Source organism: Lissotriton helveticus, chromosome 12, assembly GCF_964261635.1.
Source record: "Lissotriton helveticus chromosome 12, aLisHel1.1, whole genome shotgun sequence".
In the NCBI taxonomy this organism is placed as follows: Eukaryota; Metazoa; Chordata; class Amphibia; order Caudata; family Salamandridae; genus Lissotriton; species Lissotriton helveticus.
The window spans coordinates 109,894,474-109,919,226 of NC_136073.1; the positions used below are offsets into that span (position 1 = coordinate 109,894,474).

At 48.1% G+C, this 24,753-nt stretch overlaps 1 protein-coding gene across 1 annotated transcript; it reads left to right on the top strand.

Moving 5' to 3' along the window:
• Positions 1–48: 48 nt before the first annotated feature.
• LOC144797969 (G2/M phase-specific E3 ubiquitin-protein ligase-like) lies at positions 49–24,587 on the top strand. The gene is made up of 7 exons (XM_078668776.1): positions 49–107; positions 1,468–1,569; positions 1,656–1,969; positions 17,571–17,752; positions 18,706–18,878; positions 22,899–23,113; positions 23,984–24,587. The coding sequence occupies exons 1-7, from the start codon at positions 49–51 to the stop codon at positions 24,187–24,189; spliced, it is 1,251 nt and encodes a 416-aa protein (XP_078524902.1). The 3' UTR covers positions 24,190–24,587.
• Positions 24,588–24,753: the final 166 nt, after the last annotated feature.

The window sequence follows — 24,753 nt, forward strand, 5'->3', positions numbered from 1 at the left end:
GAAAGTATTTGGCTATCATAAAAAAGCTATTCTCTTGCAAGTTTTGTCATGACCAGCCCAGTAATGCAGGACCATGAAGAACTTTTTTCCCAGCTCTTTCCCGTGATGTAAGGCTATTGGATCATGCAGTTAATGTACAATGCATCTGAAGTGGTCAAATACTTTTAAAGAAAAAATAGTCAGTATATCAAGGCAGGTAATGGTATGTCAGCAGTCACTTAAATGATGCAGGAATACAACAATGTAAAATGTACAATCCCAAGCAGTAGTTGTGTGGCATAATGTAGTATGGTGGCCATGGCATCTTAGCATGCCGACAGAATGACAACATTCTTAATTTAAAAGATGTAAATCCAAATGTCTAGGGGCCTAGTAGTCAATATGGAGTACCACAGGCATGTACTTCCGAACTATAACACCCTTGGTGTGTGGCATGGCGCTAGTAGTTTGTTCTTGTTTTACATATTGTATGGATCTTAACTATATGCTACCACTAACCCATCTTCTGTCTATTAAAAAGCATTGATGGTGAAATTGTAATCTGCACTTCTATGCTAAATAAATGTGTAGGGCAAAAACAAGACTGGCGATTTCTACAAGTTTAAAGTAATTGGCTTACACAATTAAGCATAATTAATCATTAAACATATTCAGGTTGGTTACATGATGAGTTCTCTAGTGATGATTGTTGCTTAATTTGGTAAAACGTTAGTAATCCAAACCTAGGAACATGTACATGTAGTCGCAAACGTCCCTATTCACAGCATCAGGCCATTTGCGTCCGCAAAAACGCTTTTATGGAATCTCAATTTGGGTTCTGTGATTCTGTATTAGGAAGGGCACGAGGAGGGCATCCCTTCCTAACACAAAATTGGAATGGTATGTACCAATGTTTTGCGACTGAAATACAGTGGCAAAAACATTATCAATTTACCACCAATTGCTAACCCATTCACAAATGGGAAGAGGTCCCCAAGAGACGACTTCACCTCTGAGAATGGTTGACAAATATTCAAGGGGCCACTGGCCTGCTCTTAAAAACTGAAACTATCAAGTTTAATTTATTTCTTTTTTAGACTCATCATGGTTTCCTTTAAGGAAAATGGTCTGCATTTAGAAAAAAACAATAGTTTCCTTATTTAAATGCAATCACAGACATGGTTGTCTGCTGACCCCAGCAGGCCACCATCCCTGTGATGGCTATGATTCCTAATGGGTTGCAAATTCTGACCTACCTCAACCCACTACAAATCAGTAATTAAACTCAAAAGACGTCCATACATTATGAATAGCGATTTCCTAATTGTGATTCACAGGGAATCGCAATTAGGAAATGGCTATTTCTAACTTTCATACATGTAGCCCTATAAGTCATGTATAAAGTTGACTTGTAACAGGAAGGCATAGGATGATACTTTGATTGTTTTTTTAACATAGTAATAGTTGACAATATTCTTACTGTTTTAGATGTTACACTGAACTGTTGGTTGATAATGTGCACATTCCTGACGATGAAGAGTTTGATACCTCAAATATCGATATTGCTGAACAAAATGAGGCGCACGAAAGGTAATTTTATAAGTTTTAATTCGGATTTAGAAGTTTAATTTTTAACTAATACATTTGATAGCTTAGCTTTATTTCCTGTATTTCAGTGAGAGCGATGATATAACGTTGAAGGATCTACTATCAAACCTTGCTTTACAAATTGACTCTGCAAAGACATGCAAGTTCAACATAAATCGTCGAAACATTTGGGATGGAGCACGTCGTGCCTTCCTTCGCAAAACCTATAAAGCAACCAACCGTATATCTGTTATGTTTACTGATTCCTCCGGTAACTCTGAAGGAGCTGTTGATTTTGGCGGCCCAACACGGGAATTTTTGCGATTGTTAATGCATCATTTACAGCACACCAAACTCTTTGAGGGACCCGAAAACAGGAAGACACTCAGTTGTGATGCCCAAGGTACCTTACATTTATTATATTCCAACCTTTCTAAACTGCGCAAATTCTAGAGGAGGGAAAGAATAATTAATTAAAGTGGAAATAATGTTTATAATATATTACTTACTGACTTCAAAGTTTGTTTGATACCACTGATCAGGCATTCTCAAAGAATTTTTACTAAAAGGGGAATAGTGAAAGGAATACTGAACTATACTATTCATTTATGCAGCAAGAGCAGACTGATTTCAATTCCACCCACTGAATATATCCCTTGCAGCCTGTAAAACAACCTTGCTAGCATGTACTCCATTATATATTTTATGTTTGCTTTGTATTAAATGAGGGGCTAAGGTTTTCCTGCAGTAGTTACTGTTATCAATTGAGAGAAAATTCCTCTGACAAGTACTTCAAATAATGGCTAACTTTAGAGATTCTGCATTAGGTAATCTTAGTTGATGCTCTGGTGCAGCAGTGTGTATGAGTTAATCACCCAAACTGTACAGATGCATCCTGCATATTTGGAAACATAGGCCCATATATCAAAGGCAATAACCCACTGCGTGAATTAGTTTGATACATGGGACTTGAGACACTGGTCGGGTCATAAAGGTAGGAGTTTTTGTTGTGCATAGAAATTCCAGTCCATTGTAGATGCAGATCTTAAAAAACAAGTTCTCAGGATAGACACTTTCCTCCACTGGAGCCCATCAAGATATCTTCTAGGAGGTTTGAGAAAGCAGAACTTTTTGGGTACAGCACCTTACTTATGGTAAAGTTCGGAATATGTTGCAGCTAAAAGAAAGAAACATCTGGAAGGTCCAAAAATGGTATGTAATATTATATTCCTGGTTAAACACCCTGTTGTGAATCTCTTTGGGCAGGAATGAGTTTTACCTTTTAAACAGGTACTACATATATAAGCACGAGGTGGAGACATCTAGGGGTCGATCAGGATGGCGGACGGAAGAGCCACCGCGGCCCTGGAGTAGGCGGAAAAAGCCTTTTCCGTGTCCGCCTGCCGCGGATACTCCGTCCGCCATATCAGGATAGGAAAACGTGTCAAATTTCCGTCCGCGACGGAAAAACACGCTCCGCCGGCCAACTACACACGACCACGCGGCGGACGGAACACATCCAAACGCTCCGCCGTACGCACTGACGTCGAAGACCGTCCCCCAAATCAAGATGGCGGAAAACACACATAAAACCGCTGCGGAAAAACAACCTGTCTTAACACGGCGGAATCCCCACAGCGAACATAGGTGACACAGCCGAGATACCCACCGCAAGCTGACCACCACCATGGACCCGGCGCTACACGCTTTCCCGATGCTCTTCGCGATCCACCACGTCCTAGTCATGGCCTACTATGGACGACGACGCAGGTAAGGTACAAACCATTGGCTGTCTGGAGGGGAATACCAGCAAGGGACGTGACGTAGGGAGGGGGAGTGTCATGTTACCGAAACCACTGATGAGAAGCATATACGAATACACATTAGCAGGACGCAAGCAGGAATGACAACGACAGACCACGAGACTTGATAGACTACCTTTATTGTCAAATAATAGGGGTCAAATCACAGTGTATGCGTGAACATGGGCAAAGTGGGCACCAGAGCAGGTACAACATAGCAGGTAACGAGAGGGCAGCATGCAGTATCAGAGCATCAACAGGGCATTGTAGAGTACAGAGCAGGTACATCATAGGCAGGTAACGAGAGGGCAGTATGCAGTATCAGAGCATCAACAGGGCATTGTGCATTACAGAGCAGGTACATCAGAGGCAGGTAACGAGAGGGCAGTATGCAGTATCAGAGCATCAACAGGGCATTGTGCATTACAGAGCAGGTACATCATAGGCAGGTAACGAGAGGCCAGTATGCAGTATCAGAGCATCAACAGGGCATTGTAGAGTACAGAGCAGGTACATCATAGGCAGGTAACGAGAGGGCAGTATGCAGTATCAGAGCATCAACAGGGCATTGTGCATTACAGAGCAGGTACATCAGAGGCAGGTAACGAGAGGGCAGTATGCAGTATCAGAGCATCAACAGGGCATTGTGCATTACAGAGCAGGTACATCATAGGCAGGTAACGAGAGGCCAGTATGCAGTATCAGAGCATCAACAGGGCATTGTAGAGTACAGAGCAGGTACATCAGAGGCAGCACGTGAGAGGGGCCAAGTGCATCAACAGTCCATTGCACAGAACAGCTCCATCAGAGGCAGCACGTGAGAGGGGCCAAGTGCATCAACAGTCCATTGCACAGAACAGTCACATCACTGGCAGCACATGAGAGGGCAGAATGCAGTATCAGAACAGCAACAGGGCAGTGTGGCCAACAGAGCAGGTACATCAGAGGCAGCACGTGAGAGGGGCTAAGTGCATCAACAGTCCATTGCACAGAACAGCTCCATCAGAGGCAGCACGTGAGAGGGGCCAAGTGCATCAACAGTCCATTGCACAGAACAGCTCCATCAGAGGCAGCACGTGAGAGGGGCCAAGTGCATCAACAGTCCATTGCACAGAACAGCTCCATCAGAGGCAGCACGTGAGAGGGGCCAAGTGCATCAACAGTCCATTGCACAGAACAGCTCCATCAGAGGCAGCACGTGAGAGGGGCCAAGTGCATCAACAGTCCATTGCACAGAACAGCTCCATCAGAGGCAGCACGTGAGAGGGGCCAAGTGCATCAACAGTCCATTGCACAGAACAGTCACATCACTGGCAGCACATGAGAGGGCAGAATGCAGTATCAGAACAGCAACAGGGCAGTGTGGCCAACAGAGCAGGTACATCAGAGGCAGGTAACGAGAGGCCAGTATCAGAGCATCAACAGGGCATTGTGCATTACAGAGCAGGTACATCAGAGGCAGGTAACGAGAGGCCAGTATGCAGTATCAGAGCATCAACAGGGCATTGTGCATTACAGAGCAGGTACATCAGAGGCAGCACAACTACGTGTCCCTACCAACCCGTCACAGGGACCACAAGAGTGCCACGCAGTTCTCAATGGACACACCATGTGAATTAACATTTGAGTGAAGTGTACAGCACGTCACATCACAGAATCAGGGGGGACTGCGTGAACTACCTGCCTCGGACACACTGGCAGCACCAGCAACAGGAGTGTGAGACACAGCCACAGCCCGAGTGACACACACATGGGCCACGGACCCAGACACACTGGCAGCACCAGCAACAGGAGTGTGAGACACAGCCACAGCCCGAGTGACACACACATGGGCCACGGACCCAGACACACTGGCAGCACCAGCAACAGGAGTGTGAGACACAGCCACAGCCCGAGTGACACACACATGGGCCACGGACCCAGACACACTGGCAGCACCAGCAACAGGAGTGTGAGACACAGCCACAGCCCGAGTGACACACACATGGGCCACGGACCCAGACACACTGGCAGCACCAGCAACAGGAGTGTGAGACACAGCCACAGATGTAGTCACTGACACGTGAGCCACTGACCCAGACAGACTGCCAGCACCAGAAACAGGAGTGTGCAACACAGCCACAGATCTTCTAACTGACACGTGAGCCATAGACCCAGATACACTGCCAGGACCTGCAACAGGAGAGGGCACAACTGACACTGTGCCACCATCTGATACATGAGAGTCAACTGCACCGGCGCCACTGGGACAACTGAAATGATGAGCCACAGGGCTGTATGGGCCAGGAGGCAGGGTGGGCCTGGGAGCTGGGGATAGCTCACCTAGAGCCAAATCGGGGTTTGCAGGTGTCAATGGTGTGTGTCTGCGTTTCTTAGGGAGGTGTGAGTGCACCCTGGACAGGACAGGACTGCCAAGTGGTGGGGACTCCAAAGAATCACCACCCAGTATAGGTGGAGCAACTGCTGCCGGGGATCTGGTTTCGGGGGACGTGCTGGAGCCTGCTTGTCGTTTGCTCTGTGCCTGCCGCCTGGACTCGGAATGATGTGTAATGGGGGATGCAACAACAGGGGACACCCTCCTCTGCTTCTGACTGGCCTGGATGGGAGTGGAGGTATGGGGGGACTCCGCCGCGGAGACATCAGTTTGGCGTTTAGTAGAAAACATCAGCCTCAGTGCAGCCAGGGGTGAAGTATGCCTGTCCTTGATTGCGCCATTGTCCATGCTAGATGCCTTGTCCGTAGGATGTGCCTTATCCTTAGGTGGAGTGTTGTCTCTGGATGTAGCCTGTGCCCTGCTCGCCGCCCTGTTCCTGCCAGCAGACTTGTCGTCTGTGGTGCACCTGCCTCCAGCAGACACCTGCTCCCTGTGTGTGTCGCTGCCCTTGGGAGTGTTCCTATCCACTGCTGTGGGCCTGCTCTTGGGAGTCTCCCTGCTCTTAGTAGGTGCCTTAGTCTTCTCACTGTCCTTGGGAGTGTTCCTATCCACTGCTGTGGGCCTGCTCTTGGGGGTCTCCCTGCTCTCAGTAGGTGCCTTAGTCTTCTCACTGTCCTTGGGAGTGTTCCTATCCACTGCTGTGGGCCTGCTCTTGGGGGTCTCCCTGCTCTCAGTAGGTGCCTTAGTCTTCTCACTGTCCTTGGGAGTGTTCCTATCCACTGCTGTGGGCCTGCTCTTGGGGGTCTCCCTGCTCTCAGTAGGTGCCTTAGTCTTCTCACTGTCCTTGGGAGTGTTCCTATCCACTGATGTGGGCCTGCTCTTGGGAGTCTCCCTGCTCTTAGTAGGTGCCTTAGTCTTCTCACTGTCCTTGGGAGTGTTCCTATCCACTGATGTGGGCCTGCTCTTGGGAGTCTCCCTGCTCTTAGTAGGTGCCTTAGTCTTCTCACTGTCCTTGGGAGTGTTCCTATCCACTGCTGTGGGCCTGCTCTTGGGAGTCTCCCTGCTCTCAGTAGGTGCCTTTGTCTTCTGACTGGCCTTGTCCAAGGAACAGTCCATGGACATGTGAGTATCCCTTGCCTTCGGAGTACCTTTCGTGTTGAATGCCTGTGTAGCTCCGGAAGGCATGTCCCCCAACAACACTTGTGGATCCTGTGTGTGTACTCCAGTGCATCTGACGTCGTCTACGTGAACAGATTTAGCTGATCTAGGGGATGGGGTCTGTGCCCTGCGTGCCCTGACGTGCTGTCTGACGCTGCTTCTAGTGCAATAACCTGTATTTGAGTCCTGCTCTGAATAATCACTACCCCCTGAGACATCCAGCGGTGTAGATGGGGAAACAGAAGTAGCACCCTGTTCATTCGACTGTACTATTGCAGACGACACACTGCTTGCCAATGACTGCACTGTCCTGTGTAGACCTGCAAGATCGCCATGCATCCCTTCCATGAATGCCACCACCTGCCCCAACTTCCTATCATGATCCTGGAAAGCATTTGTCATATTGGTCTGACCCACACACAGCTGTCGCAGCAGATCAACGGCCTCAGCACACAGTGCATTTTGGCTCACCGTGGCAGGGGCAGCGGTGCCTGCACCGAACGCCACTCTGCTCCCCCTACTCCTTCGGCCACGAACAATACATGGTGCAGTTGGCGGAAGTGTGGGCCCTGTGTGCTGTCTTCCGACAGAAGGTGATGAGTGCCCACTCCCAGTCTGTGACAACAGTGCAGGCTCACCAAGAGTGTCCGACGAGGAGGACGATGGTGTCTCCACATGCGAGTCCTCAGGGACGGTCCTGTCCCCCTCTCCGGCGCTGGCCTCCTCCGTGTCAGTCTGCGTGTGTGCGAAGTCTGAGCCGGACTCATTTCCTCGGCTACTCTCCACCGTCTGTGGCTGAGTGTCCTCTGTCAAAGCTGAAATGCACAGAAAAGATGTGTGAGTCATGGGCACACTCACGTACAGAAGGAACAGGATAGCCAAATCACATAGCAGACAAAGGTTCATGAGCCCTCAGCCTGCACATGGCCCACCCCTACCAGTCATCCTCACATTTTCTGCCATGGGGACATGGACCACTAGGGGATGTGCTTTAACACTCAACTACTAAGCAAGTGGCGTGTCAACATGGCGGACCTGGATGTCAAATGAGTACCACCCAATGGGACCAAAATGCCATCACAGGCATACATACGCAACACGGAACTCAATGGTGTGTCTGTGCACCAATACATGCATAGCACTCACAAGTTTCCTACACAGACAGTATGCTCACCGCTAGTTTGCTGTTGATCGGCACTCAGACGTTCGGCCAGTTCAGGATGCGTCACTGCAATGATACGGTGCATGAGAGGGGTCATGGAGCGTCGGGCCAGACGGGGCGTCCTTGGAATCAGGCCCAGTGTTACTTCCGCTACATTCTTGCTCAGCCTGGAAATGTCGTCCCAGCGTTTGTGGCAGTGTGTATGTCGTCTGTTGCACACCCCCAATGCCCGTACTTCCCGTGCTATGGTCCTCCACAGGTCCTTGCGAAGGTGCAGCTTGACCTACCATGATGGGAGACAAAAGGGTTTAAGTCAGTGGACAGGTGGCCTGTCACACACATAGGGGCAAGACGTTACTGTCAGCAGCCATGCACAATCAGGAACATATGTCTAGCCCACACTACACAGCTAAGATATAAATAGGCCTGATCATTTGGCCCCCTCATGCACACCAACATGTCCCACACTGCACTTACCACCCGTCCCGGTGCGCCGTAGAGGCGTCCATAGTTGCGGAGTACACCGTCCACGAGGACATCAAGCTCCGCGGCGGTGAAGGGTCGAGACCGGATCTCTTTGCCTCTCGACATGGCAAGATCACGGAGTATGGCACTAGAGCAGCAGTCGGTGGTCAGCTCAGCAGCAGCAGCAGGTCGAGGTGATGGTCACAGGCAGCAGTCGGTGGTCAGCTCAGCAGCAGCAGCAGGTCGAGGTGATGGTCACAGGCAGCACTGGTCCCCAGGGTAGGAAGTTTCATGTTGGCCAAGACACATATATAGGGCCCTCAGCACGTGTCAGTGGCATACGTCGCCAGCAATTGGTCAGCCCTGGGAGCGTGATCGTGAAATGGGCCAATGACTGGCCCTGTTGTTGCGGTGCACAGCTTCCGCTACTTGCGATTGGCCGTATGCGGCCAGCGTCCCTCTTCCCATTGGCTGCATGTGCAGGGACCGTGACGGGCACACATCGGCAACCGCACGTGCAAGCTTCAGGCACGGATGCTTCAGTTGCAACAATGTACTATCACTGGCGCCTCCATGGCGGGGCACGTACACAGCGGGGGAGGTGCAGGCCTATACACCCTGCAGATGTACTCAATGGACATGCCAGTTCATGACCCCCCTTACAGTCACCTTGCATCATCCACCGTACACCGGCCGGAGCGGCCGGCCCATGAACATCCGCCGTGCCCGGCCATGAACACAACCGCCATGGCCGGGACCGGCGGTTGTTCATGGCCGGGCACGGCCATGGCGGTTGTGTTCATGGCCGGGCACGGCGGATGTTCATGGCCGGGCACGGCCATGGCGGTTGTGTTCATGGCCGGGCACGGCGGTTGTTCATGGCCGGGCACGGCCATGGCGGTTGTGTTCATGGCCGGGCACGGCGGTTGTTCATGGCCGGGCACGGCCATGGCGGTTGTGTTCATGGCCGGGCACGGCGGTTGTTCATGGGCCGGCCGCTCCGGCCGGTGTACGGTGGATGATGCAAGGTGACTGTAAGGGGGGTCATGAACTGGCATGTCCATTGAGTACATCTGCAGGGTGTATAGGCCTGCACCTCCCCCGCTGTGTACGTGCCCCGCCATGGAGGCGCCAGTGATAGTACATTGTTGCAACTGAAGCATCCGTGCCTGAAGCTTGCACGTGCGGTTGCCGATGTGTGCCCGTCACGGTCCCTGCACATGCAGCCAATGGGAAGAGGGACGCAGGCCGCATTCTGCCTTTGGGAAGTAGCGGAAGTTGAGCACCGCCATGGCGGCGCCAAATATGTGATCTTGTCAGACGCTGCACCGTGATGTGTTGTGTGCAGTTGCGTCATGAGGGATGTGAGCGTGATTGTGAAAGGTCATATGTCATACAATATAGCATGTGTGTCCATACAATGGACATCGGTCGGCACACAATGGCCAACAGATGTGCATTCGTACGTGTTGACGTCGGGTTTGACCCTACAGACGTTGTTACATCTTCACAACTACACAGTACATCACGGCTGTGTGGCCAATTCATGCATCTGTTGTCGGTTTATTGTTGTGTCGAGGTGACTACAGTGGTGGTGGTACACATGCATTCCGTGTATGTGATTTATACGTTCTGTCACCATGCATGTCATTACCGTATGCACATCATCATTGGTGGTGGCATTTGTGCTTGATGACATGGCGTGTGTAAACTTATCGTTTGTGTGCATGCAGTTGCATGAGTGTCTGTGATGTGTCTACGATACATTAGGGTGACGACTGGAGTTATGTCAGTAAGGTACACATGTGATGGAGTTGTACACGTATGCGTCGTTTGTACGTTGACCTAAGTTACATCTCTCTCCCACACAGGAGGGCTCCAAATGTGCATCGCCCATACACTCAGCTGGAGGATATGGTAGACGAGGAGGTGATTCGGAAATTCAGGCTGGATCGACGTCGGTTGCTGGAGCTTGTGGCTCAATTGGCTCCTCATCTGCAGCCACGTAGAACGTATCCTGGCTCGTTTACACCCACTGCAAAGGTCATGGCGGTACTACATTTCTTCGCTACTGGCACATTTCAGTATACAGTTGGAGGTGCCGGGGGTATGTCACAGGCAATGTTCAGCACGGTTCTTCGGGATGTGTTAACAGCTATGATGCTGTACAAGGATGAGTACATACATTTCCCACGTCCGGAAGAGTTGCCAGCTGTCAAAGCTGGTTTCTATGCACTGGGCCACATACCTCACGTTGTGGGCTCAATTGATGGCACGCACATCGCGCTCATTCCACCACGGGCACGCGAACAAGTGTTCAGGAATCGGAAACACTTTCATTCGCTGAACGTGCAGGTGGTGTGCCTGGCGAGCAACATCATCTCCCATGTGTGTGCAAGATTTCCTGGATCCGCACATGACGCCCACATCATGCGAACCAGCAATGTCCCACGACTCATGGCAAATCTGCCACCCGGTCAAGCGTGGCTTGTTGGTGAGTGTGCAGTGGGGACTCTTGTGATCTCTGTGTTGCATGGGGTACCCACCATATCTTGTTCTGATGTTTGTCTCTGTCATCCCCCTACATAGGCGACTCGGCTTACCCAAACCGGCCCTGGCTCCTCAGTCCCCTACGTAATCCGAGGACGGCGGGTGAAATGCGGTACAATGAGGCACATGGAAGGACACGGAGAGTCATCGAACGTACCTTTGGACTGCTGAAGTCTAGGTTTCGGTGCCTCGATAAGACCGGAGGGGCACTGCCTTACTCACCAGGAAAAGTATGCAAGATCGTGATTGCCTGCTGCATGCTCCACAACCTGGCAGTACGCAATGACATTGAACTGCTGTTGGACCCTGAAGACGAAGGAGTTCCTCGGCCTCCCATCCCACCCATGTCGACTGATGAGGATAGTGGTGAGGAGGAAGGTGTGGACCAGAGGCGCCAGCTCATTGATCGCTACTTCCCTTGAATGTGAGTATCTACCTCTAGTGGCGGTTGACAATGCCTCATGTATGTTATCTGGTGTTGTGTGGATATGGGGTTATTCAGCTGGGTGTGGTTTGTGATGGTTGCACATGTGTGTCTTCATGTCTTTGGACATAGGAGTGTCCATGATGTGTGTGCTCCCATCCCATGCTTGTGTGATGGTTGTCGTTTGTGTAATGTTGCTGTGCATTGTGTTGTGATGTGTGTGAATCTCTTTACTGACGTGTGTTTGCTGTGTCTGGTTTTCTCTAGGTCACTCCCGCAGCGCCATGATCATGTGCGACTATGATCCCTGTACCTGTTTACGTCTGTATCTGATGGCAATCATGTGAATAAACATGGAGGCAAAACATCATTGTGTGAGTAAATGCAATTTATTGACAGGTTGTGCTTTTGTGCTGGTGAATATATACAAGTAAGTGGGAGGGAGGGAGTTGGAGTTGTAGGTAATGGCAGATGAAATGTCCGTGCTGACACCACATTGGGGGGTGTCAGGCTAGTCCAGCAGACCAGTGGCAATGATTGTCTATGTGGGACAGGATGGTTTGCAGGGTGAATGTCTGGCACAGGCAGTGGCATTGTCAAGGTCGTCCCCTCTTGGAGCGTGTGCCTGGCGCTCCAACACTGCTCTCAGCAACTTCCTGCCTCGGACGCCCCCTCCGTCTCGGAGGTGGTACAGAGGCAGCTGGGAGGGCAGGTTGGTGATGGGCCACATCCGTCGCCAGGGGCTCAGGTGGTGGTGGCGGCGGTGGAGGCGGAGGCGGAGGCGACGGGGGAGGCGGAGGTGACGGTGGCGGTGGCGCTGACACACATGGTGGAGGAGGGGGGGGGTTGTTCCGGGCAACCCATTCCCTCCACATCGTTGCCTGCTGGCCCATGATCACCAACATCTGGCCAAGGATGCCAGAGATCTCGCGCAGGCTGTTGGTGTTGTCCACTGAGTCCTCGTGAACACGATCAGCGTTTGCCTGGGACCGGTCGTATGAGGCCTGGCACCTGGCAAGAGCTTGTAGGGACTGTGCCACTGGCTCGGGTAGCTGTCCCTCCTCTGACCGGCGGTGTGTGGGTCGCCTGATTGGCAGTTGTCCCGTTGCCTGTGTTTGTGGCCCACTCACCCTGCTTGTGTGTGGGGCCGTTGGACCAGCGTTGCGCGCTGGGTCATGCTGGGTGGCACCGGCAGGAGTCGTGGTGCTCGTGGTAGTGGTGGTAGTGGTGGTACTGGTGGTACTGGTGGTACTGGTGGTGGTGGGGACTGTGCAGATCACAGAGACGGGTGCCGCGGGAGTCACACATGCGACGTTGGTCGGTCCCGGGAGTCCCTGTGAGCCAGATGGCCCTGGCTGCGTGCTTGGTCCCGCTCCATCCTCCGCCCCGGAGCTGCCTGTGTCGTCGTCGGCAGAGAGTCCTGTAGGTGTGGGAGGCGAGGCTGGCGGCCGGGTACTGCTTTCCCCAGTCAGTTGACGATCACCTGAGGGACAAGATCGAGCAGGTCAGTAATGTGGACAGTACATGGTTACATTGATTTGTAGACATTTCTGTTTCCTGTCGCACACACCCCACCCTCCACCACCACCGCCACCCTCCCCGTGCACATGGGGGCCTGTTGGGAGTTGTAGTTTGGGCCTCTCACACACCCCACCCTCCACCACCGCCACCCTCCCCGTGCACATGGGGGCCTGTTGGGAGTTGTAGTTTGGGCCTCTCACACACCCCACCCTCCACCACCACCGCCACCCTCCCCGTGCACATGGGGGCCTGTTGGGAGTTGTAGTTTGGGCCTCTCACACACCCCACCCTCCACCACCGCCACCCTCCCCGTGCACATGGGGGCCTGTTGGGAGTTGTAGTTTGGGCCTCTCACACACCCCACCCTCCACCACCGCCACCCTCCCCGTGCACATGGGGGCCTGTTGGGAGTTGTAGTTTGGGCCTCTCACACACCCCACCCTCCACCACCGCCACCCTCCCCGTGCACATGGGGGCCTGTTGGGAGTTGTAGTTTGGGCCTCTCACACACCCCACCCTCCACCACCGCCACCCTCCCCGTGCACATGGGGGCCTGTTGGGAGTTGTAGTTTGGGCCTCTCACACACCCCACCCTCCACCACCACCGCCACCCTCCCCGTGCACATGGGGGCCTGTTGGGAGTTGTAGTTTGGGCCTCTCACACACCCCACCCTCCACCACCACCGCCACCCTCCCCGTGCACATGGGGGCCTGTTGGGAGTTGTAGTTTGGGCCTCTCACACACCCCACCCTCCACCACCACCGCCACCCTCCCCGTGAACATGGGGGCCTGTTGGGAGCCATGGACATGTTAGTGTGTTGGTGTCCGACGTGCATGGGTTGGGGCGTGGGGGATGTTTCTTCTCAGTTGTGTGAGCCTGACCATGTCGTGCTGATCGTGGTGCTTGGTTTGTACTCACCAGTCTCTTCTCCTTCGTCAAGGCCGTCTAGGCTCTCTGGGTGTAGTATCACCAGCACCTTCTCCTCCCAATCGGTGTAGGGTATGGGCTCCGGGGGTGTGCCACCGCCAGTAAGATTGGCTCTGGCGTGGTTTTTCGCTCGGATGCCCTTGACCCTGGTCTTAAGGTCATGCCACCGCCTCTGAATGTCGTGCTTGGTCCTCGGCACAGTCCCCGACGCATTCACACGAGTGACGATCCTGTCCCACATGTGGTTCTTTTGCGCCACGGTCGTCTGCTGGACTTGGGCCCCGAAGATGTTGGGCTCCACACGGATAATTTCATCTACCATTACCCGCAACTCTGTCTCCGTGAATTTGGGGTTTTTTTTGGGTGCCATGGTGTGTGGTGCTCAGTGTGTGAGTTGAGTGAGTTGGGAGGTGCAGGTGTGTGGTGTGTGATGTGTAGGATTTGTGTGGTGGGTGTTTGTGTGGTAGGGTGGTGGGTGGGTGTCTTCTATGTGATTTTATGTGAGTTAGCAGTGTCTCGAATGGCCCTCTTGCTGGCAGCAATGCTGTGGTGCAAGGGATTGTGGTTGTGTGGGGGTGTCTTTTTATAGTCGTGTCTCGATGGTTGTTGGCAGTCAGGTGGTAGGTGGGCGTGTTGACTTGTGTGCATTATTGGATAATTGGGACGTGTCATGGTGGCTTGTGCTGGGGGGGGGGGCCTTGTCAATGTTCGTATGTTTGCTTAGGACTTGCGGTGCACTTTCATACATTTGTTAGGCGCTAGGGATGTTGTGCGTGTTGGCCTTCCGCCCTGATGCTGTGGTTCTCGTTGCATTGTTTCCGCCGCGGACGTGGATGGCTGTGAGTTCCGTTGTACGGGCGGATTTATCCTAATTGCGGCCACGGAGTATTCTCAGGGATGGCGGTACATGTTTTATTTTCCGCGGTCATTTCCGTCCGCGGCAGTGGTTGTTCATTGGACTCCGTCCGCCGCGGACGGACTTGGTTGTGTTCCGTCCACCGCGGACGGTGTTGGTTGTGTTCCGTCCGCCGCGGTCGGAGTTTCGTGACATGAATATCCTAATCCCAACCGCGGTTTCTCCGCGGCGCTGCCGGGAGTAAAATTTCCCCCACCATGGCGGACAGTACCCATTTCCGTCCGCCATCCTAATCGGCCCCTTAATCTGGGTTAATAATTCATGTCCCCAACAATCATCCTCCAAGGAATTTAACTTTGCCAGCTTTCATCCCTTATTGGAAGTTGTGCCTGGTGATGTCGGGTTCATTGGTGAGGGAGAGAATGGGTTGGGTGTCGAATGCGTAGAGGGACGATGTTGAACCCATGGTTCCGGATGATGCCTGCGAGGGGCGCCATGTAGACTTTGAACATGGTGGGGCTGAGGCCGGATCCTTGAGGTACTCCGCATCTGGTCTCTGTTGGTGGTGATAGGAAAGAGAGAAGTCTTATTCTCTGTGTTCTGTCCATGAGGAATGAGCGGATCCAGTCTAAGGCTTTTCCTTGGATGCTGGCGTCGTGGAGTCTGGTGGTTAGTGTGCAGTGGGAGACAGAGTCGAAGGCTGCTGATAGGTCCAGGAGGATGAGGGCTTCTGTTTGGCCTTGGTCAAGGAGTGCGCGGATATCATCTGTGGCGGCGAGGAGGGTGGTCTTGGTGCTGTGGTTGCTGCAGAATCCGGAATGGGAGATGTCTAGGATGTTGTTGGCTTAAATGAAGTATGTTAGCTGGGTGCTGATGGCCTTTCCGATGACCTTGGCTGCGAAAGGAAGCAGCAAGATGGGCCTGAAGTTCTTGTGGTCCCCCGGGTCTGCGAGGATTTAATTTGGAGGGGGTTGACTTAGGTGCGCTTCCAGTTGTCGGGGAATGTGACGGTCACAATGGAGCAGTTGATGGTTCAACGTAGCTCGTATTCGATGGCTGTGGCAGTCCTGTGTAAGATGTGTGGCGGGCAGGGGTCTGTTGGGTGACATTGCTGGGGTGGGGGTTGAGGCAGTGCAGAGGTCTTGGTCATCCAAGTTGTAATAGAACGTCTTGATCTTGAGATGAAAGAAGGAGCTGAGTCTTTTGCAGAGGTCTTGGGAGTGAAGGGCGTCTGTTTCGCTGTTGGGTTTGTCAAATTCCTGTATGATGGAGAAGAGGTCCTTGGAGTTGTGGGTGTTGGAGAGTATTCTGTCTTTGAGGAAATTCTTATTTGTGGATTTGATGAGTTGGTGGTATGCCGTGGTGGCTGTTTTGTAGGGGATGCGTGTTTCCGGAGTTTTGCTGTTTCTCCATGCCTTTTCCAGTCGACAGCAGGCATGCTTGGATTCTTGGAGTGCTTTCTTGTTGTGCCGCGAGTGTGTTGGTCCAGTTGACGATCAATTGGTGGAGGTTGCTTGCCACAGTGTTGGCATCTGTTCGTAGTTAGGGCTGGAGTGCAGGTGAAGGCGTTGGTGATGTGTTCTTCTGAGATTTTGTTCCAGATTGTGCATGGGAGGCGACGTGTGTGCTTGTGTGTGGTGCGTTTTCTAAAGGAGAAGTGGATGCAATGGTGGTCAGCCCAGAGCAGTTCCATGATGTGACAGAGGAAGATGCTATTTCCTCCTGCGAAAACAGGGTCAAGTGTGTGTCCTGTTGTGTGAGTGGGGGCAGAGATAAGTTGCTGCAGTCCTATGTTGCTGAGGTTCTCTAGGAGGGCGGTGGTGTTGGGGTTGTGGTGGTTATTCAGGTGGAAGTTTAGTTCTCCAAGTAGTATGTAGTCTGTGGAGGCGAGTGCGTGTGATGTGATGGGGTTAGCAATGACATTGGTGAATGGAACATGGGGCCAGGCAGTCTGTAGGTGACGGTTCCGCTGAGGGTCATTTTGGGGTTGGTCTGGAAGTGGATGTGTTCCATGTGGGCGAGGCATCGTCCGAGTCAGTGGTTGTCATGCAGAGGGAGCTTTTGTGGATGCTGGCGAGTGGGGCGGGTGGAGCGGTCTTTCTTCAGGATCTTGCATTTGATCATTACTGGATATAAAAAATAACTCAATCGTCGTAAAATTTTAGCATGCAAAACCTGTCGAAAGATAATGGGAGAGAAAAACAGGGTATTTACTGTATCATGCATATTTTGGTGTTTTAAATACCAAGATCTGCATGCTATTCTCCACAAACTAGTATTAAGTGTTATTTATCACAACCAATATTTAATGTACCCTATGGTAAAATTATTTATCAGGTGCCTAAAGTAACAGGTAAACTTGTAATCAGGCCATCCGTCTAAAACTCTTGTTCTCTCAAAAATTTATTAGGGTCCTGATTTATAAAGTTACTGTTAAGAGTGCGGAGTCTTGAACTGGGGTCCTGATTTATAAAGTTACTGTTGTGAGTCGAGTGTCTTGAACTGCAGTGTGGAGATTCTGCACCGAGTACGGAGACTATGTCCCAAGTACAATGATTAAGCCCCGTGTGTGAATGCTCCACCCCAAATGCTGAAACTCTGAATGCTTGACTTTACTGCACGTGTACCTTCGTGAATCAGGCTGTGGATTCTTGGATAATGTTTTCTAGATTTTATGCAATAAATTTAGTTTCAGAGATATATAATAAATGTTTTATGGATTTGCAGAACGCAATACATTTAATTTATTTCTTCTTGTTTAAGGTATGCGAAATGATGACTATTACCATGCTGGGCAAGCCCTGGACGTTTCCCTAGTTCACGGGGGGACTGCTCCAAATTTTGTGTCGCCTGTTTTGTATCAATGTTTAGTTTCTGATGCAAAAAATGCGAATTGCAGTTTGGTAGATGTGGTAGATCCGGATACACGAGACATGTTGCAAGAGGTAAGCAATAGATAGTAAACATTTGTGCTGATGAATCTTTATCAATTTTATTATTTTGTTTTCACATAGTTGTGGGTCTATTAGTCAAAATCATGCAAATCATGTGCGTTTAATTTTGTGGTAATAGTTATTCATGTACCTTAGATTCATGTATAATTGCCATATGTACTATAAACGAATATGGAAAGAAATGACACTCATCTATTTGGAATTGGGTCAATCCTGAATGTCTATTCCCGGTCCTCCACACTTTTTTAAAGTTTCCAGAGCAATCTCTACATATTTGCTACTCTCTCAACTGCCATACACAAATCCACATTCTTGCATTAGTGATCAATCAAGAACGTCCTACTGTTAACCCGATGTTGATCTATATTTCTTGGTGATACCACCAAATGAAAAGTATGTGATATGTTCTTGATATGTCAGAGTCTTCACATTACAAGAAGACAAAGTTTCAGGCACATAACTAGAGTCATACCATCTATCACTTGCAGTTGCCCCATGAGACTTCCCTGGAATTGCTACAGTTTTCAACACTGACTAATAACATAATAGAAGGGGCCTTCCTGACCATGTTTCTGCAAACAATGTGATATAGGAGAGGACCTATATATCTGTATTCTGGATTAATACACTCAGTGTGGAATTTTGCAATTGAACTAAAAGAAAACCTACTGCCAAACACATTCAGGTACATTAGGCCATTGTGCTAGTTATCTTTGTGTAATTCTCATGCACTCTTTCCCAGTTGGTGTTCCATTCAGCGAGAGAGTGTAGCTAGTGTAAAACTACAGTAGCATTAACTACAGTAGCAGTTGATACTGTTTTAGTCCATTGACTGTTAAACTTTTGTAAACATTCAACTTACTGAACAAATATGTTTATTTAGCAGATGGCCATATTTTTTGTTACTATTTAATCAAAATATAACAATCTTAATTTTTCCATAGATTGAGGATGCTTCGTCTCTTGAAACTCTTCAAGGATTGATTCAAAAACACAGCACAATTCTAAGTGTGGCAGGTTGCTTCCGTCCATTAAAATCTCTGAATGACAAAAAAGAACTATTGGAAGATATCATCAATTGGTACATTGTGGGGAGGACTGTTCCTTCACTAGTTAGGTACTGTGATATTTATATGTATTTGCATTATAAAACAATATCATTTTGACTTTGCAATACATGCATGTCCATTTTTAAAAAGTAATTACCATAAATCACTGTCCATCCTAATGGCATTATACATATTCACACTGTCAGAAATGTCCCAAACACAGATTGTGAAATCAAGCACATCATGGGTTTCAAATATATTTTACATTTACTTTGTTTCAGTTTTTTATTGGCATTTTACAATACAACTTGTGCAGTCCTTCCTCCAGAGGGCACAAATAGGAGGCTAACCAAAATTACAGGAATCCGAACAATCCCATATGTTCAGCCCACGCAGCACAAATCAAAATAAAGAAAACAAACAGTAAGAAATAAAAAAAGAAAGGCCTTCCCACCTCCCCAACTTCCCCTAATAGAAATTACAAAAAAAATTATGCAACAACTACGTTCTTTTCATAGTCACAATGGGCATCAGCATACAAAGCAGAGCATCAGAGGTATTCGACTTCTCATATTCAAGTCTTGGCATCCCAAAAGGAGTTCTAAAAATTTAACAGATTCAGGGCTTGCATGTGTATGGGATAGAAAAGTAATGGCAGCCCTGTGAATAAAAACTTGATTAGCAGGCCACACATTTCCTAAACGTTTCTAAATGTATCCACCAGGACATTGAACAGTCTCACAGTTGTCCGAATAGTCTGAGATATCACATTAACACTGGTGGAGGGTCAACTTCATTCCGATCCGTCGCCTTGTTTTATCTGACCCCAAACTATTCCACATATTCAATTGATAAGCAATTGTTTGATATTTTAACAAGTTACAGCATAGTCCCAACAAAGCAAGATCTGGTATATCCAAGTATCACTTTAAATTCTGTAATGATTTCCAGAAAAGGGGGACATGAGTACTTTACCACCATATGTGTTTAAAGCCTCATAATAATCCGCAAACTGCCAACAAAGAGTGTTGCCCTATTTTTCAAACTGAGTAGGATAAAGATCTCAATCAAATATCACCTGATAATGAGCTTTCCTTCCTGCTAGCGTGTGCAAGATTTTTTGGGAATTGCACCATTGCGTAGACCGGTGCAGTACCATCTAACTAAGGCCCTCAATGTTATCTTAAAATTCTTGCAGAGTATGAGTTGGGACCGAGGTGAGTAGCATATTATTTAGAAAGGTGAACCTAACCCTAGGCCCTCCTGCACAAACATCTCAACTGAAAGGAGATCTTTAAATCTCTGGAAGCTGCTTATTTGTTCAGGGTTGGAGAGACCAATTAGATCATTGAGTGCATCTTATACATTTACAAGAAATTTACTATTGCAGGCTCCAACAGTAAAAGTATCTATTTTCCCTGAAACCTAACAGATAGTATGGCAGCTCCTTCCTCCTACAGGTTAATAATGGGACCTGGATCTATTGCAGGTTTAAATGATGTATTCAAATCAATGGCGTGGGTGGAGAGGGGAATGATGTCAATGCAGATTTCTTAATAACCATGTCTAGACTATGAAAGTTGCCTTTGTGGGGGTTGCTTAAGTATGCATTCAGATTTTGACTTCCGGAATAGGTCCCAAATGTAGCATCCTATCACCACCCTTTCCATATGTGGCCAATGCTTCTCTGCATCTGTGTTTGTCAGAGCAACCACTTTACTATCGGACTCATTTGGGCTACTCTGTGGTATAAGGGCAAGTCCGGGTAGGGCAAGTCGCCCCCCATGGTTTGGTAGTCATGTATATTTATGCCTGTTTATCAGAGAGTGTAGCCCTCTCTGCCTGCCCAATAAAACAACTGTTCAACTGATTAAGGGATGCCAACAGTTTCCTGTAGACCATTATAGCATGTGCCTCGAAAAGATAGAGAACTAGAGGAACTAAGTTTATCTTAATGGAATTGAGCCTCCACAATGAAGATAGGTACAGAGAGGACCACCTCCGACAGTCCTCTCATATAACCTGAAGAAGTGGTGGAAAGTTAGCTTTGTAAAGGTCCTCAATCTTAGGAGTTAATATAACACCCAGGTATGTGCCTGCCTTATTTGTCCATTGGTACTGGGTGTTTAGTGCTAGTTACTCAACCTTGCCCCAAGATACTGTAAGCCTGAAAATGCTTGACTTTGCTGTGTTTACAATGAGGCCTTATACTCCCTCAAAGCGAGTAAGAAGGTGTTGAATTCAAGGGGAAAATCTTGAGGGATCAGTAAATGATTAGAGGACATCATCAGCGAACAAGAATGCTTTATGAATCTCCTGCCCAAAGGTTATGCTTCCGACCTCCTTGTCGGCCCTAATGTGCTTCACAGGGTTCTATGCTTGGAGCATAAAGAAGCAGTGAGAGTGGGTAGCCCTTCCTTGTCTCGACCCATTGGTACCCTCTCTTTCTTCTGCAATTCACTAGGATTTGGGACATAGGATTATTGCAATTCAGCCAAACCAATGCTATAAATCTGTGATCAAACCTCTCTATAGTCCTCATGAGGAAGACCCAGCCCACCCAGTCGAAAGCTTTCTCGTGTCCAAGGCCACTATATGACCAGGATCTTATTTATGTTGACCTTTTCCACCAGCTGTTATCATATGTCTCTTAATTAGACAAATCCTGACTGTGCTGTGAAACAGATCTATTCAGCTTTACTGCTGGAATTCCAGAGCAAAATTTAACATCAAGATTTAACAAGGGTGTCGGTCTGTAGGAAGCAGAGCTGGTGAGATTTCTTTGGTTTAGGTGTTACTGTAAGTAGGGCTTCACTCGTTATTGAAAGTTTGCTATTTTGCGGGTTACTATTAAATAAGGTTGTGAAGTCTGGTACCAACACCGGTGGGTGTGTCTTAAAGAAATCACTTGTAATGCAGTTGGCCCAGGGGCCTTGTGCAATTTAAGCTCCTTATTTGCAAGAGGTTCTATATTCGAATACCGCTGTGTTAACTCTCCACTGATTAGCTATCCCCTGTCGGTCCGGCAATCTCAGGGAGTTCAGTGTACAAAACGGACCCCAGTCTGCACTTGTGTTTACGGGGAAACTCTTGCTCCAGCACCAGAAGCTGATATCCTCATTAAAATGTGTACGTTCTGTTTACAGGGGAGAATCAGGCAGGCACACATTTGTAGATTTAATTCAGGGCAATCACTGTGCCATGCTGCCTTGCCTCATCACAATATCTTTGCTCAGCCAATTCGGGTCACTGCTGATCCCAGCCATGCTAAATATCTGTCCCCTCAATCCACCAAGCGCCTTTAATGATCAACAGGCTCTCCCCTGCAGACTGCCTCAGAGAGCCCTCTACATTACTCAGCCACAGGGCGCCATCTTACCAGGGTCGGACATAGGCAGCCTGCATCTGAGGTATTTTCTACTTGTCCTCCTTCCAGCAGTAGACAGGGTGACTAACTATCACTTGTCAGCAGAACGAAGGCCAGGCATTAAAACAGTCTATAAAAATTTCAAAAATGGGTTTGTGCCTACATACAAATTATTTGATATTTGGAAGGAGTGTATTGTAGGCGTCACTTCAAAAATACTGAATCAATATAAGATGATTCAACATTTTACGACTGAAAACCAGGTGGTCTTTTCATCTAATGCATAAAATAACAATGTATTATGCAGGGTTGGCCAGGCCTTGCTAAAAGTCCAAGCACAGTTTCTAAGGTCCTATTCACACACTCCAAAGGGTCCACAGTTTGAAGTCGAAAATTGCTGCCAAAAAGATCTGAAAATCAACAGTTTGTCCTCTACTAATGTGCATGCTGGGTTTGGTTACTTTTTTTTTTTTTAAAGTTGCAGGTCATGTGCTACTTTGCTGCTAGGAAATCATCACAAGACCACAGGAGAAAGAGAATTTGCCTTTGTCAGTGGTCTCCAACAGCTAGCTTCAAATATTTCCATTTAGACTGAAGCTCGAACATAGGGCACTGAAGGATTTTTAGATGTGTCATAGACATACCTTAATTTTATAATAACTTTTACATTATAATTTGACCAATAGTTTGACTATTTATGATTAGGTATTCTTTATTGCAGATTAAAGGAGGGGTTAAAAACTCTGGGAGTACTTCAGGCCATGGAAATTCATAAACAACTTTTTGAAGAGGCATTCATTTGGGTGGAACACGCAATCACCACTGATATCATAAATGGAATGTTTAACATTCAATTCAGTTCATCTGGCAGTAACCACCGGTTACAGGAAGAACATATCATTGGTTACTGGAGAGATTACCTCCAAGATAGTGAAGGCAAGTGAAATTCTTTCATTATGTTACAGCTCAACTATTGATGAGACACATCTGTTGAAACTATAATTTAAACCAGCCTATTATGGCAAACATGCGTGTCAAAGACTTCCGAAAGATATTGTAGAGAAAGAGAGTTAAGGAGGAACAGACCAACCCGTTTTATTGGTACAGAGTAAAATCTATAATAAGAACAAAAGGATAATGCATCCAAAATTGTAAAGTCTATACCTGCTTTATTTCAATCTTCATTTTGTATAATATGTCTATTATTAATGTTGTTCAAGCTTAATTGTAGTGTCCTGGCAGTAAAATGTTAGCTACCCCATTAGAATGATGCTTCATGTACTGCATCAAGGAAAAGTAATACAAATCAATATAGAGCATGGTTGGGTCTGCTGTGTGGGTCTCTGACAGAGTAAAGCCTTTTCACAGGGGAGATTGCAGCTACCTCCAGCCCAAAGCCTTTAAGATAAGGTTATTGGCTTGTCGCAGTTGTTTATATAAACATTGGTTTGTGTGTGTGAAGACTCAGAGAGTGTCAGATGCAGGTCTAGCAGCATGGAATACCTATGCTTACTCCATGTTGAACAATGGGAAGACTTCTATTAAAGGGAGAGTGAGGCGAGCAGGATTGTGGAAATGGTAACATATTCTCACACCAGATCTCAAAGTGTTATCTGTTGTTAACAACAGATCATCTTGATTTGAGGAGTTTTTTTTTAAATGAAGCACAGCAAATCAGCAGGGGTTTTATTATTCACATATCAACCATTACTGAAGTATTCATTTAGCAGATGAAATAAAAAAAATCACAATCGTTGCAGTAATCACAATTTTACTAGTTTGACTCATATTTCTTTTTTCTTTTAGAGCTTGCATGTGAAGCCAAATTAAAGGACATTCTGTGTTTTGTGACTGGCGCTAACACAGTTCAACCACTTGGCTCTAACCCTCAGCCATCAATAGACTTTATGCATGCATGCGATGGCCAAGTCGAAATGTCTATGTTTCCAGAGGTAAACACCTGTGGAAATGTGTTGCACCTCCCCCTTTCAATATCCTATGAAGAATTTTAAAAAAACATGAACTTTGGGATACTGAATTCTCCAGGATTTGGACGAGCCTAATGATCACATTGAAATGAGGGGTATAAGGTATACATATATGACAAAGTAGTTATGGATACAAAGGATTGATCATGCTGTTTTCGGGGAAGGTGAGAGTCTTGTGGCAGCATACGAAATGCAAGGGCATTGGACTTCTGTGAAATCACCTCATAGCCACAGGGCAGGTCTCTGTGCCTTGATAATAGCACATTTCTTTCCCTTCCTGTCTTCATCATGGCAAATTAGAAAATTTATTGAAAAAAATATTTTTCCTGAAACTTTGTCAATGTTTGTTTTTGCTTTGATTAATAAAGTTTTTTTCTAAACTATCTTCACCAATAAAACTACATTGGTTGTCAATAAATAGAAGTTCTTCAGATTGATGGAGTTCTCGATTTCATGTTTTTAGTGTGTCTTGTGTTAGACCCTGTTTGGGTGGCTACTGGGCAAGCAGGGGCTACTGGGCCTGAGGCCTGTGGTAATTTACCTCTGATGTAAAAGGCTACAGTGAACCTTTGGTTGTGCAAACTAGGC